Genomic DNA, 15,984 nt, shown 5'->3' with positions numbered 1-15,984 from the left:
TCAGGGTAACAAATGAGAACTGTGTTCCAGCCTGAAGGTTCTGTACTGTCCAAGCCCTGTCACCACATTGTACATGGTGCGACTTCAAGATTGATGGGGTGCGCTAGTCGAGATGCACCTTGGCACTTCTTCCAATTAACTTCCACCAAGAACAGCTTCATTGTTATGTTCATGAGCTGAACCTGGAGGAGGCAGTTAGGCTTCCAGAGGGTCTGCTATGACCCGCACTCACACAGACATTATTGTCTTCAGCTGCGTACCCCCTAATGAGGAGTTTAGTGGCCAAAAGCTCGTATCTCTGTCTGACTTGAAGAATACTGTTATTTATCTGTGGTGTATACTGACTATACTTTCTTCTTTATCCTTTAGGTAAATAAATCCTGTTTGGCTTATTCAAGCGATGTCTGTATCTAGCCTTCCCATGATTGAATACTTACCAGTGTCACTTGCCAATATAGTGCTATGTGAAGGCTAAACTCTGTACATGGTTTATAAGCCATCCCTTAACTCTGCAGGATTCTCTCTTCACATGCCCTCTCAAAAATTCTGCCCTTGAACTGCAGCAAGCTTTCTCCCACATCTCTACCTGGCACACTCTTCCCCATCCTTGTGGCCCAGATAACCCCTGTCATTCTTCTGGCCTCAGTTCAAACGCCAGTTCTCCCAGGAAACTGCGTCTGACTCCCCAAATTGCTCCTATGGGCTTCAGTAGCACCCTGAAAGTTTTCCATCCTAAGAAGAAGCACACTATGGTGCAATGGTTTGTTTTCTTGTCCGCAGCTTCCATTATGCTGTGGACAACTTGATATGCATTTCATCTGTCTTGTTCATTACTGAAACCCTACTGCTTGGCACCATAGTGAGTGATTAATAAATACCATTGAATGAATGAATGGATCCATAGTAATAACAATCATATTTCATTGAATGCCTGCTCTATGCTATGCACCATGTTAAGTACTCTACATAAGTTATTTCTAATTCTAAATACAACAATGCAAAATTGGTGTTATTATCCTAATTCTACAGCGGGGAAAACCAAGGGTCAGAGTCTAAGTAACATGGTTGGGGGCACATGCATAGCTGGAATTTGGACCCAGGTCTATCCAGCACTTAATGTCAGCATATTTACAGAGCTGTATTTCTATGAAGCACTCTTTTCCCCTTTCCACCCCCGTCCCAGCCATCCACACTGCACTTCCCATGCTGGAGACCTCCTTGACCTCTGGAAAGCCCGTTTTAGAGTTTTGCTAAATCTCAACTTCCTCACCTATAAAATAAAGAGGCTGGACAGAATTGGTAACTAAGCTCCTTCCTGTTCTAACACATTCTGGGTTCTATGACTCCTGTGTTATAGAATCATTTAAATATCAGCAAATGGAGGCTACATTTAAATGACATTACATTTTACTTTTATTTTTATGTGCACACATATGGTTTTACACCCAAGAGGCAGAAGACAGAGGCCTGGAAGCAACGCCCTGAGGCACGGGCGCCTTCTTCCTGGATGGACTCATGTGGTTGCTTTTAGTCACACATTTCACCTTAATATTCACCTGGAAATTCCCTGTAAGAGGTTGTACACATTTATTTATGTCCAGAGCTGATGCCTTATAAACCAATAATTTTTACTGACTGCCTAAAAATGGTCTTTTAAAAGGACTATTCTTTTTTTCTTTTTTCTTTTTTAATGGAGTAACAATCAGGCCATTGATGCTGAATTTATGATTCACTTACATGTGCCATTAATTTGTGAGGTATTTGATATTTCAAATTGCCTTGAATATTGCTATGTTTATATGTGTACAGTATTTCTAATGTTGCCATTAACTTTATTGCTACTCGTACAACTACTATCTGCTACTAATGTTTCTCCCATTTTGTTATTAAATGAATATGGAAATTAGAAGTGAAGAATAAGCAAACTAGGGCTTGTTTCTGAGACAAGAGTGGAGGCATTATTTAAAAATAGATAAATAATAATGATTTGCTTTCTTTTTAAAGCTAATTTATTCCCTTTCCCTAAGAAACCTGTGTGAGGATCAAACTGTTCCCTGTGGTTCATTAACAGAAAGGGGACACCCGCTCAGCACAATTTTCTGGTTAGAATATGGCCTTGAAGGGTTCAGTCCCTCAGGTTTGGTGGGCTATGTGTTTATCTTTGGCAATGGACTTTTATATAATGATGATTATAATGACAATGACATTTATGGTTATATCTGACATTTACTGGATACCTATTATGGGATAGACATTGGTTGTTCTCTTTATATGCAACAACTTGTTCACTCCACACAACAGCACTATGAGGTAGGTGCTACCATTGTTCCCATTTTACAGATGAGCAAAGTGAGTCTTAGAGAAGTTAAGTGGTTTGCTCAAGGGCTCACAGTTAATGAATGGGGGTGCACAGATTTGAACTTGCTGGGTCTGACTCCAGCGTTTGCATTTATAGCCGTTGCTGTTTTCCTTCTCTTTGTCACCTCTTATGTTAAAGGTGTTCCAGAGCAATATGCACCTGTGACTAGTGCCATTATTCTCTGTTTAAATATTTAAGGACCTGAAATCTTGGTCTTTGGTTTGGGCATTTTCCCAGCTCATCAGTAAAGGAGTTTGGTACACAAGTTAAGACAAGTTTGTACTATCCCAGAGGCAAGATGTAGGTTTAGGGACTTCTTGTGTAAGGAGCCCTGGTGGCGCAGTGGTTAAGAGCTAAGGCTGCTAACCAAAAGGCCAGCAGTTTGAATCCACCAGCCACTCCTTGGAAACCCTATGAGGCAGCTCCACTCTGTCCTATAGGGTCACTGTGTGTTGGAATTGACTCAACAGCAACAGGTTTGGTTTTTTGTGTAAAGGTGACCAAGAAATGCTCAAAAGTGTAATACAGAAACACCCAGAGAGTTCAGAATAGTCTATTTTTAAACACATGTTATAGGTACCATTAGCCTGTGAAACACTGTAGACCTAAGCTCTAGATTACAAAGAAACCAGAAAAACTCATCAATCCACATAAACTTCTCACAAACCTACCTTTGCCCAAACAAATGAATTAGTCATCTCATAAATGGATTAAATTAGGGGAAACTGTTGTCAAATTCTAATTCCAGTGGTGATGGAGGCGTGGCAAAGAAATGATTGGAAAATAACACAAAATCTAAGAGTTGGACAGGATCTTAGAGATTTCCAATCAATCCTGACTCAAAGGACCTAGACCATCCCTGACAGATGGCCACCCACTACACTTCTGGAGAGCTTTGATCATAGGAAGAATCCTACCTAATAAAATTATGTATCTTAGGGCTTGAGAAATTATCTTTGGTCAAACTGCAAAAATCAGGGACTTCCCATAGAATTCTGGTTTCTATTTAATTGGTAGAAATTATTCTTACTGAAATAATAAGCTCGAGGCTAGGACTAGAGCAAGATGATGTGGCCCCAGTGAGAATGAAACAGAAAGTTGTTCTGAGAATGGAGAATCAACTGAACCACTGGACCTGGTGCCTGCTACTTTTATTAAGGAAGCGATTGTGGTTAAAGGAGTCCCTGGGTGGTGCAAAAGGTCAACACACATGGCTGCTAATCAAAAGGCTGTGGGTTTGAGGAAATGCTCCCGATCACTAGCCATTAGAGAAATGCAAATTAAAACCACAATGAGATACCATCTCACCCCGGCATTACTGGCACCAATCAAAAACACTGGAAATAACAAATGTTGGAGGGGCTGCGGCGAGATCGGAACTCTTATGCACTGCTGGTGGGAATGCAAAATGATACAACCATTTTGGAAAATGATATGGCGCTTCCTCAGAAAGCTAGAAATAGACATACCATTCGATCCAGCAATCCTACTCCTAGGAATATATCCTAGAGAAATAAGAGTCGTCACTCGAATACACATATGCACACCTATGTTCATGGCAGGATTGTTCACAACAGCAAAACGATGGAAACAACGTAGGTGCCCATCAACAGATGAATGGATAAACAAACTATGGTACATACACACAACAGAGTACTATGCAATGAGAAAGAACAACAATGAATCTGTGAACCATCTCATAACATGGATGAAACTGGAGGACATTATGCTGAGTGAAATAAGTCAATCACAAAAAGACAAATATTGTATGAGGCCTCTATTGTAAAAACCCATGAAAAAGTTCACACACAAAATGTAACACTCTTTGTTGGTTACCAGGGATGGGAGGGGTGCGGGGGGGAAATACTAAATAGGCAATAGATAAGTGGTATCTTGGGTGAAGGGCGAGACAGTACACAATACAGGGGAAACTAGCACAACTTGTACAAGGGAAGGTCATGGAAGCCCCACAGACACATCCAAACTCCCTGAGAGACTGAATTGCTGGGCGGAGGGCTCTGGGGACCATGGTCTCCGGGAACAACTAGCTCAATTGGCATAACACAGTTTATAAAGACAATGTTCTACATTCTATCTTGGTGAGTAGTGTCTGGGGTCTTAAATGCCTGTGAGCAGCCATCTAAGATACTCCACTGGTCTCATCCCTTTGGGAGCAAGGGAGAATGAAGAGAACAGGATACAAGGAAAAGATTAGTCCGAAGGACTAATGGTCTACAGCTACCAAGGCCTCCACTGGACTGAGTCCAGTACAGCTAGATGGTGCCCAGCTACCACTGACTGCTCTGACCAGGATCACAACAGAGGGTTCTGGACAGAGCTGGAGAAGGCTGTAGAACATAATTCTAACTCACAAAAATAAAAGACCAGATTTACTGGCCTAAAGGAGACTGGAGAAACCCCGAGAGTATGGCCCCCAGACACCCTTTTAGCTCAGTGGTGAAGTTATCTCCGAGGTTCACCATTCAGCCTGGGAGTGGACAGCCCTGTAAAACCAAATGGGACTAATGCGATACGGTAGTCCAGTGACAAGGGCTAGAAGGCAGAAGGGGACAAGGAAGCTGGTGATAGGGAACCCAAGGTTGAGTAAGGATATTGTTGATGTGTTGTGAGATTGTTAACCATTGTCATAGGGCAACATGTGTAGTAACTGTTAAATGAGAAACTATTTTGTTCTGTAAGCCTTCATCTTAAGTGAGAATAGCAGCACAATTGGAAGAGCATAGTCAATGTCACTGAACTGTGCATGCAGAAATTTTTGAAATGGTGTACCTTTGGCTATGTGCATTTCAAGCAAAAAAAAAGGTTGAGAAGTTAGAGGGTTGACATGTTGTGGGGTTGTTAACCAATGTCATAAAACAATGTGTACTACTGTTTCATGAGAAACTATTTGTTCTGTAAGCCTTCACCTGAAGTACAATAAAAAATAAAAAAAAAAAGGCTGATGGTTTGAGTCCACCCAGAGGCACACTGGAAGTAAGGCCTGGCAATCTAATTCCAAAACAAACCAGCCATTGAAAACCCAATGGAGCACAGTTCTACCTCCTGATATGCATGGGATCACCATGAGGTGGAATCGATTTGATGGTGACTGATACTGGACTGTGGTCAAATGAGCAGAGAACTAAGCAAAAGGAAAGAATGGGCAGTGTCTCCTGGGAGTACTGAGCAGTGAGATCTTCCCTGGACTTGGCAGCAAAGCAGGTGTCCCATAATCCTTGCTCTCTTTGGGAGAAGAGGCTGGTTGTAGTTCTTTTAGTCATGAAGCCCTACTGTTCCACAGAGAGTCTCCGCCTACCTTTTTAAACTCCTCACCTTGACAACGTATTTTTCTGATCAGCAGATCTGTTCAACTATTTCAGGGAACCTGTTTGTCTGGAGTCTATTATTTTCCTTTCCTCCATGAAAGGACTTTAAAAAATGAGCAAAACTTCCCAGGGCCAGGATGTCCTTGGAACTTTGAAAAACTCCAGATGGCTTCAGAGTTCACTGGCTAAGCAGGCCTCAGCCAACTGCACCGCAGACCCTGCTGCCCACTCAGCCCACGATCCCAGCCAGGCTCTGCTCCTGGGACTGCCTTTTTTAGTAGAAGCAAAGAAACAAATCAAATGAGGGGAGTCAGGCCAGTTAATTTTTTTACAACAAGGTTTTATTTATTTATTCTTTTCTTTGACCCCCCCAAAAACATTAAAGTTGTTCATCTTTCTTTTATTTGTAATGGTTTTCCTTTTGGATCCAGACGAGCATTTATATTACAGGATATCCACCTGGTCAACATGCAGTGCTGCACTTTGGCCATAGGAGAGATGCACCTATACTCTAGGCAGGCCAGCGTTGGCTGCCAGTCAAACACCGTTACTAAGCAACGGATGCTGCCAGTAAGAAGAGTCTCCTGGGCCTTGACTCACACGTGTTGTATAATGCTGGTGGCAGCATTTTAACAGCCTGAGGCAGAGCACCCAATTTCCCTTTGATCCCATTTTACAAACTCATCCTCTAAGAGCAAGCTGAAGAGGGAAAGGCCTGACCTTGGTTCCCAAAGGACAGAGGGCACAAACTGGACACCTTACAGTCCACCTCCTTGCAATGTTATCCTGATAAAGCCCATCCCCTGTCCCACTTACTGGAGCCTCTCCCCTCCTGCAGCTCTTGTACCTCTTGGAAGGTCAACGTAATCTCTCCACTATCGCCACTGCTATATTAAAAAGCTGCTGAAATCATACAGTTTTGTCTTCAGGCTGCTTGAAAGCAAGAACCTCCTTTTTCTCCATCTCCCAGGTCTGGTACATTTATCAGGGATCTATTAGGCCTCTTAGACCTTCAAATCCTTCTGAGTTTAATAGAAGGAGACTCTCTGAATCCAGTACAATGATCTAAGTAAAAAAGAGGATCCAAGATCACACATCTCTAAGCCTGTCCTCTTCCTGGGTCTAGCTGCTATTTTCCCACCTTAACCTTGCATTTGTTCTATAGCTTGTCTTCCTATCCTCTACCCAGATTGTCCCTGCTATAAAACGTCAAGCGCCCTTGGTGCATTAGATTTTTCACCCCATTTGTTTTTCTGGGTGAGTTCCAAACCTTGGACTCAGAGTTGAATAGAGTTGGACTGCTCTCTAATGTCACCAGAAGGGAGGTTCCTCTGCAATTGCAGCACTTAGGTTGGCTTTGTACAAATTTTGGCTTGTTCACAAAACACCACGATACAAAAACACTGACTGGAGTTCGGCCTGCAGGCTAAGTGTATATCCCGACTGGTAGCCTTTAAAATTCAATACCTATGTTTTTACTAAATCTGTTGGGATCTGTTTGATGTTATACAATTCCATATCAAATGTAACTAAGACCAGAGCTACTGTAACTTTAATTGGCAGTTAGGTTACAGTGTTAAGCTCTCATTTCATATTACCTTTATTTAAAAAAATTGGTTAATGGCACTTTAAAATTTTGGAGCATGTGTTTTTCCTGCTCATCCTTGTTTCTAATTGGATCATTTGAACCAGAAATGCCTATAAAGATTTCTAATAGGAAGGAAACTTGATTTGAGTGGTGGTTCTTGAGTGGTGCAGACCATTGCTATAAGAAATTAGAATACTGGAAAGAAAACCATCGAGTCACCAAATAAGGTCAAATTCAGAGTTGGCAGTTTTGATTTAATTTCGTTTTCAGTTTTAGGGACATCCTCTGAGGGAACAGAGGAGGAAGTGGCATTACCTGGGCATATTCTAGGATCTAGCTCCAAAATAAAGAAAGTACTCCATTCTTATCTCTGACAGACTTGCAGCACAAAGAGAGAGAGGGAAAAGATTCATTCTGATTTCCAGTATTGGCTGGAGAAGACGTCTGGGTGAGTATCCTAAGTGTTAGACTGTGGTTGTTTGATCTATGACTGGCTTAAGTGTCCACAAAGAGAAGATGGATACTGGGAGAGCTGAGCATGAAAACCCAACTGCAGCCTCAGATTTTTGACTCAAATATTGTATCATTAAATTGGACTGAAATTAATTCCTAAAGAGAAGCTGATTCAGAAACACTGCAGAGCATATATGTTTCTTTGCTGTTCTAAAGCAGATTTGTTACAAAAACACAAAACAAGCCCATCAACCAACCAACCAACCAACCAAAACTAGGCTTTTTTTTTTTTTTTAAAGGAAGGAAAATGGGAAGACTAGAGTGTGAATTTAAGCAGATCTTTGACTTAGGTTCCATTCAACATAAAATTTCTTTAGGAAAAAAAATTACATGCTATAGCAATGCCAAGAATATCATAGGTATTCGTTTGTGAAGACTAAATGCTTTAAATTATATATTTTCTTATGAACATTTGACACACTCATGAATTAGCCAAGTATCTGTATTTCAATTTTCTTAGCAAGGGAAAGGAAGTAGAGATGGGACTACCCTTGCTGAAGGCATAAGTTAGTACAAAAGCCTAGAATTGCTTATGTTTGACTCCCAATATTTTTCTTTTACCATATCATTATATTTTAATTTTATTTAAAAAAAAAAAAACTTCCCATCAAGACTTAAATTTTGTATTTTATTGGTTAAAGATGTCTTGAAAAATTTCTATATCCATTCTATTATTTCCTTAGCTTTCACTGAAGTTTTCAGATAATATTATATTAATCTAGATTATATTTTAGGTCCCTAGAGAGAGGAGAGACAGAGACATGGTGAGAGAGAGAGAGATAAGAGACAGACTAGAAAGAAGGCGAAAGAAGACAAAGCGACCAGAAAGAGAAGACAGAGGTGGTACTGCAGCCTCAGATTTTTGACTCAAATATTGTATCATTAAATTGGACTGAAATTAATTCCTAAAGAGAAGCTGATTCAGAAACACTGCAGAGCATATATGTTTCTTTGCTGTTCTAAAGCAGATTTGTTACAAAAACACAAAACAAGCCCATCAACCAACCAACCAAACCCAAACAAATAAAAATAAACATAAATCCCCACACCTCTTTTTACCTGATCTACTCAACTCTTTCATACCCTCAGAAATAAACATTCAAACCTCAATAACGTATTTACACAATAGCATGGCTTATTATAAAATCTCTTTTTGCATTTAGGTCAAAATAATAACCCCCTTATTTACAACATGGCAAGGGGGATAAATGGAGGCAAGACTGCAAAAATAGGAGGGCAGCTTGGGGTCGCCCCAACCTCACTAGCCATCCGATGAGACTGCTGTGAGTTCCGTTCATTGCTAAGAGCAGCTTTTCAGGCTTCTTTTAGTCATTAGCCTCTCATACTTGAAAAGCTATTCACAAAAAAGTATTTAAAGGTGTGTTGAGATGAAGGGGGCAAGTTCTATCTATCTGCTGAGTAGACTGGGACAATCTGTGAAGCTATTCTCTTTGGCTTGGTGTGATGGTGTGACCTCTCTGGGATGCATAAGCCTCAGAAGGTCAAAGCAGAATGAAGGATTCTAGGAAAGGAAAGGATGGTCACCAGAAGCCAAAGATAGTTTTTTGTTTTTTCTATTCTTAGTCCTTTGCCCCCAACAAGTGCTACATCTTTGTACTGTGACTGGGTGAGCTGCAGCAGGTGGCAGCTGACACAAACCTCAGCAGTCTGTAACTGAGCCCTTCCACCGCAGCCAGCAGAGAAGGCACCTGTTGCTGCTCCCTTTGGGGCAGACCTGGCTATGACGTACTGGGTGGTCCAGAGAGGAGGAAAACCAAAACCAAAGTTGCTGGTGCAGGCAGTACTTACTCATCTGGGATCTCCTCTATCACCTCATAAAAAGGTTAGGTCACAACTTTCTGAGTTAATTTTGTTTAGAGTCTCAATATGGAGATATATAAAAGATACGTTATCCAGACCTAGACTGGATTCCCTTTGGGGTTCTTGTCTGGAGCCAAACCTTCACGCCCTGACTGGCCACTTGCAAGAGGCCCACTTCTCGATCTTTCCTGCATCATGAAGTCCTCTCCTGTGCCTACTGAACAGTGCTCAATACCATGGATTCCAAGAAGGGAAGGGCCGACAGGTTGGGTGAGACAGCAAATGAAGAAGATCCCTCCAAGGCACAGAAACATCCTGAAAATTTTCTATATCCACCCTATTATTTCTTTAGCTTTCACTATGATTCTCTGCATGCATTAGCTCCAGGTCATTCTCTAAACAGAATAGATATGAAACTGATAAGTGAAAATAGCAGTGAAAGATCCCTTAAGTCTCACAAAACCCCCTCAAGGTAGGCAACTCTCTGTTCCCCTTCTGCTATACATACGCACTATCTTTTCAAACAATCGCTCAATATTCATATACTGCTAGGAAGTTTATGGAGCCCTAGTGGCACAGTGGTTAAGCGACCGGCCGCTAACCAAAAGATTCGCAGTTTGAATCCACCAGCTGCTCCTTGGAAACCCTATAGGGCAGTTCTCCTCTGCCCTTTATAGAGTTGCTATGACTCGGAATCTACTCGATGGCAACGGGTTCAGTTTTTTGGTTTTTTACTGAGCTGATAAATTAACTCAATAATCCCTCATTTGTCTTTGGCTCCAATCACTAAGAAAATGTTTGCTCCAAAAATGAAACATCCAGAGCAGCTTTTAGAATAGAGGGCAATGAAAAATTGAGAATTTTCTTTAAAAAAAAAAGTCAAAGTTCTTTAAAAATTTTGTACCATTGTGCCAGGAGAAACATAATTTCCCTGCAGTGAGCTTTTATTTAGTATGTAGACATCACACACACACACACACACACATATACACACACACAAAAGCTCCTGCACCTTACACTCTTTTTCATTTAATCTCATGAATGTCACCTGGTGAGTTCCAAAGTGTATCTGTTAGAATGAGAACACAGACCAATATCAGACAGTGCCACAGAGGCAGTCAGGTAAGCAAATAAGCTTGGTCCTGGTGGATTAACCATCTCAGGAGTTGGGTCAACACTAACATGCAGCAAAACAAGGGCTAGGGATGGGGGAACAGAGGGAAAAGGAGACTCAGTCTGATCACATGAGGTGGATATGTGTGGGGAAGGGAGATGCTGGCTGAGTAGTGGAATATGGGATTTTCTCTTCATGGCCCTTGAGTCAGGAGAGGGCAAAACCCAGAACATTTGAAGTTGAGCTCCAGGGAAATGTTCTCAGTGATCTCAGTACCCTATGGGGGCATTGAGTGGGGAGAAGAAAGTGAAGCCCAGAATGGAAACAGATTCTTCAGTCAGCCAGAATAGTGGCACAGCCCCGCATCAGGCAATTGTGTTCATGGCTCATGTGGAGCCTGGCAGCACGAGAGGGCACCATCCTTCATGGTTCAGGTAATTCTAGACTGACCCTGGCTCACAGAGCACCCGGGCCTAGAGCCTGGAGCTCCACCCCCATGTCTGGAGGCCTGCTGGCACTCTGCCCTCCTGAGAGCCAGAGACAGAAAGACAGAGATGCATTCCCCACCAGAAGTCTGTCTGGAGCCTTAATTAACAACATCTAAACATAAACCTAGTTAGAACATCTTCCTGCCTTGATTTTTCCTCATTTTCTGCCTTCTTCCTTCCTACTCTCTCCTTTTCTTCCTTCCTCCCTCCCTCCCTTTCTTCCTTCCTTGTATCTTATTTTGAGGAGATGCTGAAGACTAACATGAGCAAGGGAAACCGAACATATGGCTAAAGAATCTTCTAATGGGACTCTAGGTGCCAAATCTGATCATGCTTTCTATCTCAAACACTGGAAGTAGTCGTCTTTTGCTTGGAATTTCTCAGATGCTGACATCGTCTGACATCAAAGAACAGCACAGGTTTTGATAGCTAAAGGGGCCTCTTTTCAAGGGAAAGAAGCAGAAGAATTTGATACCTAGGAAGGGATGTCCCAATTGGCTACTGAACAGAAAATCGGGGCTAATGTTTATTCAGAGGCAGTAGGGATCTGAAGAAGAGGATGATAATGAGTTCTGTGACTTAAGAGAGAATTTCCTCTTATTTTCTGGTCTTAATAGAAGGTTAAGTACAGGCTAAGGGAAAATAAACCAGATTTCCTGGTTAGGGGAAATTGAATTAAAAAAAAATAAGTCCATAAGTTCAGGGGTACTAAAAAAACCAGGCAGTCATTAAGGACCACATCTGCCATGTTACAACTTTATTCAGAACCCAAATGCCTTTTTTTTTTTTTTTTCCTGTGAGTTCAAGGAGTTCAGGAGTGCAGGAAGGCTTCCTGGCACAACAAATTTAGTGTTCATAATGTTGTGTGCAGGCAAATTCCATTTCTGGTAATTGCTCTGCCAGCCTAAATTTCTCCTAGTGTTGCGACGGTATAAGGTATCACTTCAATTCACTCAGAACACCACGCAATAGACTCGCAGGCTCAGAATGGCTGTCTTGTGGTAGGCCTGTCCCTGGGGGAAAGCTGCATTTCCAAGGTGAAAGAAAGGCATTTTGTGCACACAAAGCAGCCCATAACAGCATTTTGGCATGAAATGACGCTGAGCAGAAAGATACCTTAGAAACAATACGAGGCCCTGCATCAGTCTTATGTAACAATCACGCCTGTTAGGATCAGGGTGTTATACAGTCATGTTCATGTTCCCAGCTACCGCCACCCCTCCTTCCCTGCCTGAGCACACACGAGCTGAGAGGGAGAGGGTACTTAAAATGGAAGAGGGGCTGGGAGTGGGAGGCCTTGGTCTCTGCCGCTCCGCCACGTGAATACTTTGGTTTGGGGCTGACTGCGGGTCATGAAGCTCCATCAACACCTAGGAGAGAAGGAGGGGCCACCATAAATGATTCCGGGGCCACAAGACTGGATTTGGCTTTCAGAGCTAATGCTGCTATGCCTTATTTCTATTTCAACCGAAACAACAACAACAAAAAAGAAACAACTCCTTAAGAAAAAAAGAGGCTTCTTTTAAGAAAATCACAGCCATGGACTGCTCCTACCCAAGAGGCAGTCTATCGGAGCTGGAGGCAGCGCCCCCATGTTTATCCACTGAGATCTCCGGCCAGGGGTCCTCAGAGTCTCCCCATGGAGGAGCCTGGGAGGTGGGCTCCATCAGCGCCTGGCTGGGGAAGGAGGACACTGCCTGCACCCTTCTCCAGGGATCCTTCCACCTCCTGTGATGGTCTGGGGGGCTGCACAGGGACTTAGGGAGAAGTGTATTTCCCAGGGCTGCCCCAGATGAATGCAGTGATTTGTTTAACCAAATGGATAGTCTGTAGTAAAGGAGCGCTGCTTAGCCCAGAAAGGGATCTTTTTCTCAATGCTTCTGAGTTTTGGGGGTTAGGAATGACATAAGTGGCCTGAGGCTGTCTTCTGCCCACCTTTGACTCTCGGGGGTGGGGCGGGGGGAGTGAATCCCATCCTGGCCCAGGGAAATATTCAGGGCCACTGGGGCCCATCTTGTCACATTGTGTGATAAGGCCCTGTCAGAGCCTGTTTGCTGGAACCAGGTCTAAGCTGAGGTATATTTACTAATCACCATAAAGACATCCTGACAAATGGACTCTCACCCACAGGCCAGATGCAGAGCTGCCGGCCTAAATGGTCTCTTCTCACAGGAGGTCCTCAGTGAATTGAACTCAGACTCTCTCATTGAAGACTCTTTGTTTCAATCCGTCTGCCTTTCCCATCTTTATAAACGTCCTGACAGGTGATGTGTGGCCCACCTTGGATATGTGTGTTCTGCCCTTTCAGCAGAGTGGCAGGGAAGGTGGGTCTCGGGCACTTGGCCTCATTGGGACTGGCACAGCATTAGCCTTGCTGCTTGGCAGAGAGGCCCTCGGGCCCCTGGACCAGAGTCTGGGCTGATGTTCAGCCAGTATATACTGCTACAGTGCAGCACGGTCACACATACTGACTCACTTCTACTCTATTTGACAAACAGACTCTTCCTTGAGTCCCTTAAGTGGCCCCCTGCCACCCTATCCCCCACCCTAGGGTTCCCCCTCGACCAGTATCTAAAGGGTTAATGCCTGACATACACAGGGCTCCAGCACTCTGGCCAAAATCGACTCCTGCCATGTGGGTTGTTAAATGCTTTTAACGTTACCCTTGCCAGAGCCTCAGGCACCTTGTGGACCCTGGGCGATCTCCTTAGCCTATCCTAGCCGACACTCAGAGCACCTACTGTGTGGGTGATAGGTCTCAAAGATGGAGGACTGTCCCAACCTGCACCACCCACTCCCCACTTCTTTGAGCCTCTCTGTCCTCTGTGGTATGGGCTCTGGGCTATGGCTTTTCTCACCCAGACCAGCCCTTGCTGCTGTTGTCACAGCACCCTGGCCCCTTCCACTTCGGCTCTTTCCTCCCTCCCTGCCTCCTACCCCTGCCATCCAATGCTCCTGAGCTTCGCCTGTGCTTCTCTGGGGGAAGCAAGCCACAGGAAAATGCATGAGATGCTGTTGCAGTTGCCCTGGTGGCAGTAGTGCTGGCTGAGGAGCAAGAGTTGGTGAGGGAGGAGATTGCCCCCCTCTGGCCTCCACTCCTCCCCAGTTACGAGCCATAAAGTCATCCAGGCTTCTCAGGGCAATGAGCACAGACACAGGCCGCTAGATCCCTCCACAGCTTCTAGAAACGTGGGAAGGGACAAATGGAAGCAAAGCCATCTTTGTGCCCCCACTCCATGGGAAGAGTCCTCCACGTTCCTGTATTTTCTTTCCCCAGCAAAGAGGCAGAACTATGGCAGTGCCCATCTTGCAGGGGGAAATAAAGCAATTTGGTGGGTTTGACTGGTTTTCCTTTTGTCCTTCACTTCCTCTTCTCTGACAATGCATGGTGTCCTTCCATCTTCCTCCTCCCTCTTCCTCCCCCCCGGGGCCGCACTGGCTTCCCAATTCGGTCCTGGTTTTCTCCCTGTGAGAGAAGAGCATGCATCGGAGGGGGGAGCAGCTCTAGCATTTGTCGTCTTCTTCCGTGTCACTCAGAAGGTCACTGACGGCTCCACACATCATGCCTGGCGCAGGCCCCCCACGCCTTCGCCGCCGATAGTGCCCATTGGGCATCTGCCAGCTGTGCCGCAGGGGTGGGGCGGAGCCGATGGTGTTGGAGCGGCCCAGGCTAGTGGCCACAGCAGCTTCGAAGGTGAGCGTCTCCTCCTCACCACAGTCCGAGGCATGGGAGTCTTCGTGCAGGGCCAGGTAGGGCTCGGAGATGTAGCGCTGTGGGGAGGACTGTTGGCTCTGCTTTGCGTGCGGGGAGTTGGAAGACTCGATCAGGCAAGCATTGTTGCTCTCGAGGGGCTTGGAGGTGAGCGGGGAGCCGCCCTCGCTCCCATCAGCAGGTGAAGAGAGACTCCCGGTGTGTCGCATCAGGGAGGTGTAGGAGATGAGGGGCCGAGGCTTTGGAGGGACTGGTGGGAGCTGCCGCCGACTTTGTCTTGGGGTGCTGGTGTCAGAGATGGAGGGGATGGAGCTTTCACTCAGGGACCCGGTGCCCTGTACAGCAGGAGAGACGTGGCATGTTAGTCTGGGCTTGGCAGGATCCCCAATTAGGGAGAGCCTGTGGAGTCTGAATTCTGGGGGCAGGAGGTTCTGAGCTGGAGCCCCCTACCAAATTCACATGCACTAAGGGAGGCAGGGATTCACAGCAGGGATTTGAGGAGACTGAGGAGTCCATGTCATCTAGACCAGGGCTTCTCCACCTTTAATGTGCACACACATCTCCTGGGGATCTTGTTAAAATGCAGAAGTGGATTCAGCAGGTCTGGGGTGAGGCCTGAGAGTCTGCATTTCCAACAAGTTCCCAGGAGACACTGATGTCATGGATATTTGTCCCTAGACACTTTTAGTAGCAAGGATCTGGAAGTTCTGCATATGTAACAAGTGACACGTTGAAAGAAAGACTTTAAAAATGTAAGAATGACTCAAAAAGAGACTTGTATACAAACGTTCATTGCAGCACTATTCACAATAGCCAAAAGGTGGAAACAACCTAAATGCCCATCAACAGATGAATGGAGAAATAAAATGTGGTACATACATAAAATGGAATACTACTCAGCCAGTAGGAGAAATGAAGTCTTGATACATGCTACAGTATGGCTAGAGCTTGAATACATTATGCTGAGTGAAAGAAGCCAAGCACAAAAGGACAAATATTGTATGACACCACCAAGGCACCATATAAAAAGACAAGAAAAGGCAAATGTATAGAGACCAAAGTT

At 44.3% G+C, this 15,984-nt stretch overlaps 1 protein-coding gene across 3 annotated transcripts in view; it reads right to left on the bottom strand.

Annotated features, from left to right (window-relative positions):
- Positions 1-14,589: 14,589 nt before the first annotated feature.
- Positions 14,590-15,984, bottom strand: part of CACNA1E (calcium voltage-gated channel subunit alpha1 E) — a 366,059-nt gene continuing 364,664 nt past the window's right edge. For 2 of the 3 annotated variants that reach the window (XM_004372885.1, XM_004372886.1), the window contains one exon: positions 14,603-15,256. In XM_004372885.1, coding sequence (XP_004372942.1) covers positions 14,714-15,256 — 543 coding nt within the window. In that variant the 3' untranslated portion in view covers positions 14,603-14,713. Of the gene's footprint in view, positions 15,257-15,984 lie in introns of all 3 variants that reach the window. The other variant, XM_004372884.1, reaches the window with a different exon arrangement.

Source organism: Trichechus manatus, unplaced genomic scaffold (genome assembly GCF_000243295.1).
Source record: "Trichechus manatus latirostris isolate Lorelei unplaced genomic scaffold, TriManLat1.0 scaffold00021, whole genome shotgun sequence".
NCBI classification, from domain to species: domain Eukaryota; kingdom Metazoa; phylum Chordata; class Mammalia; order Sirenia; family Trichechidae; genus Trichechus; species Trichechus manatus.
This window is presented reverse-complemented; position numbering and strand designations above follow the sequence as displayed.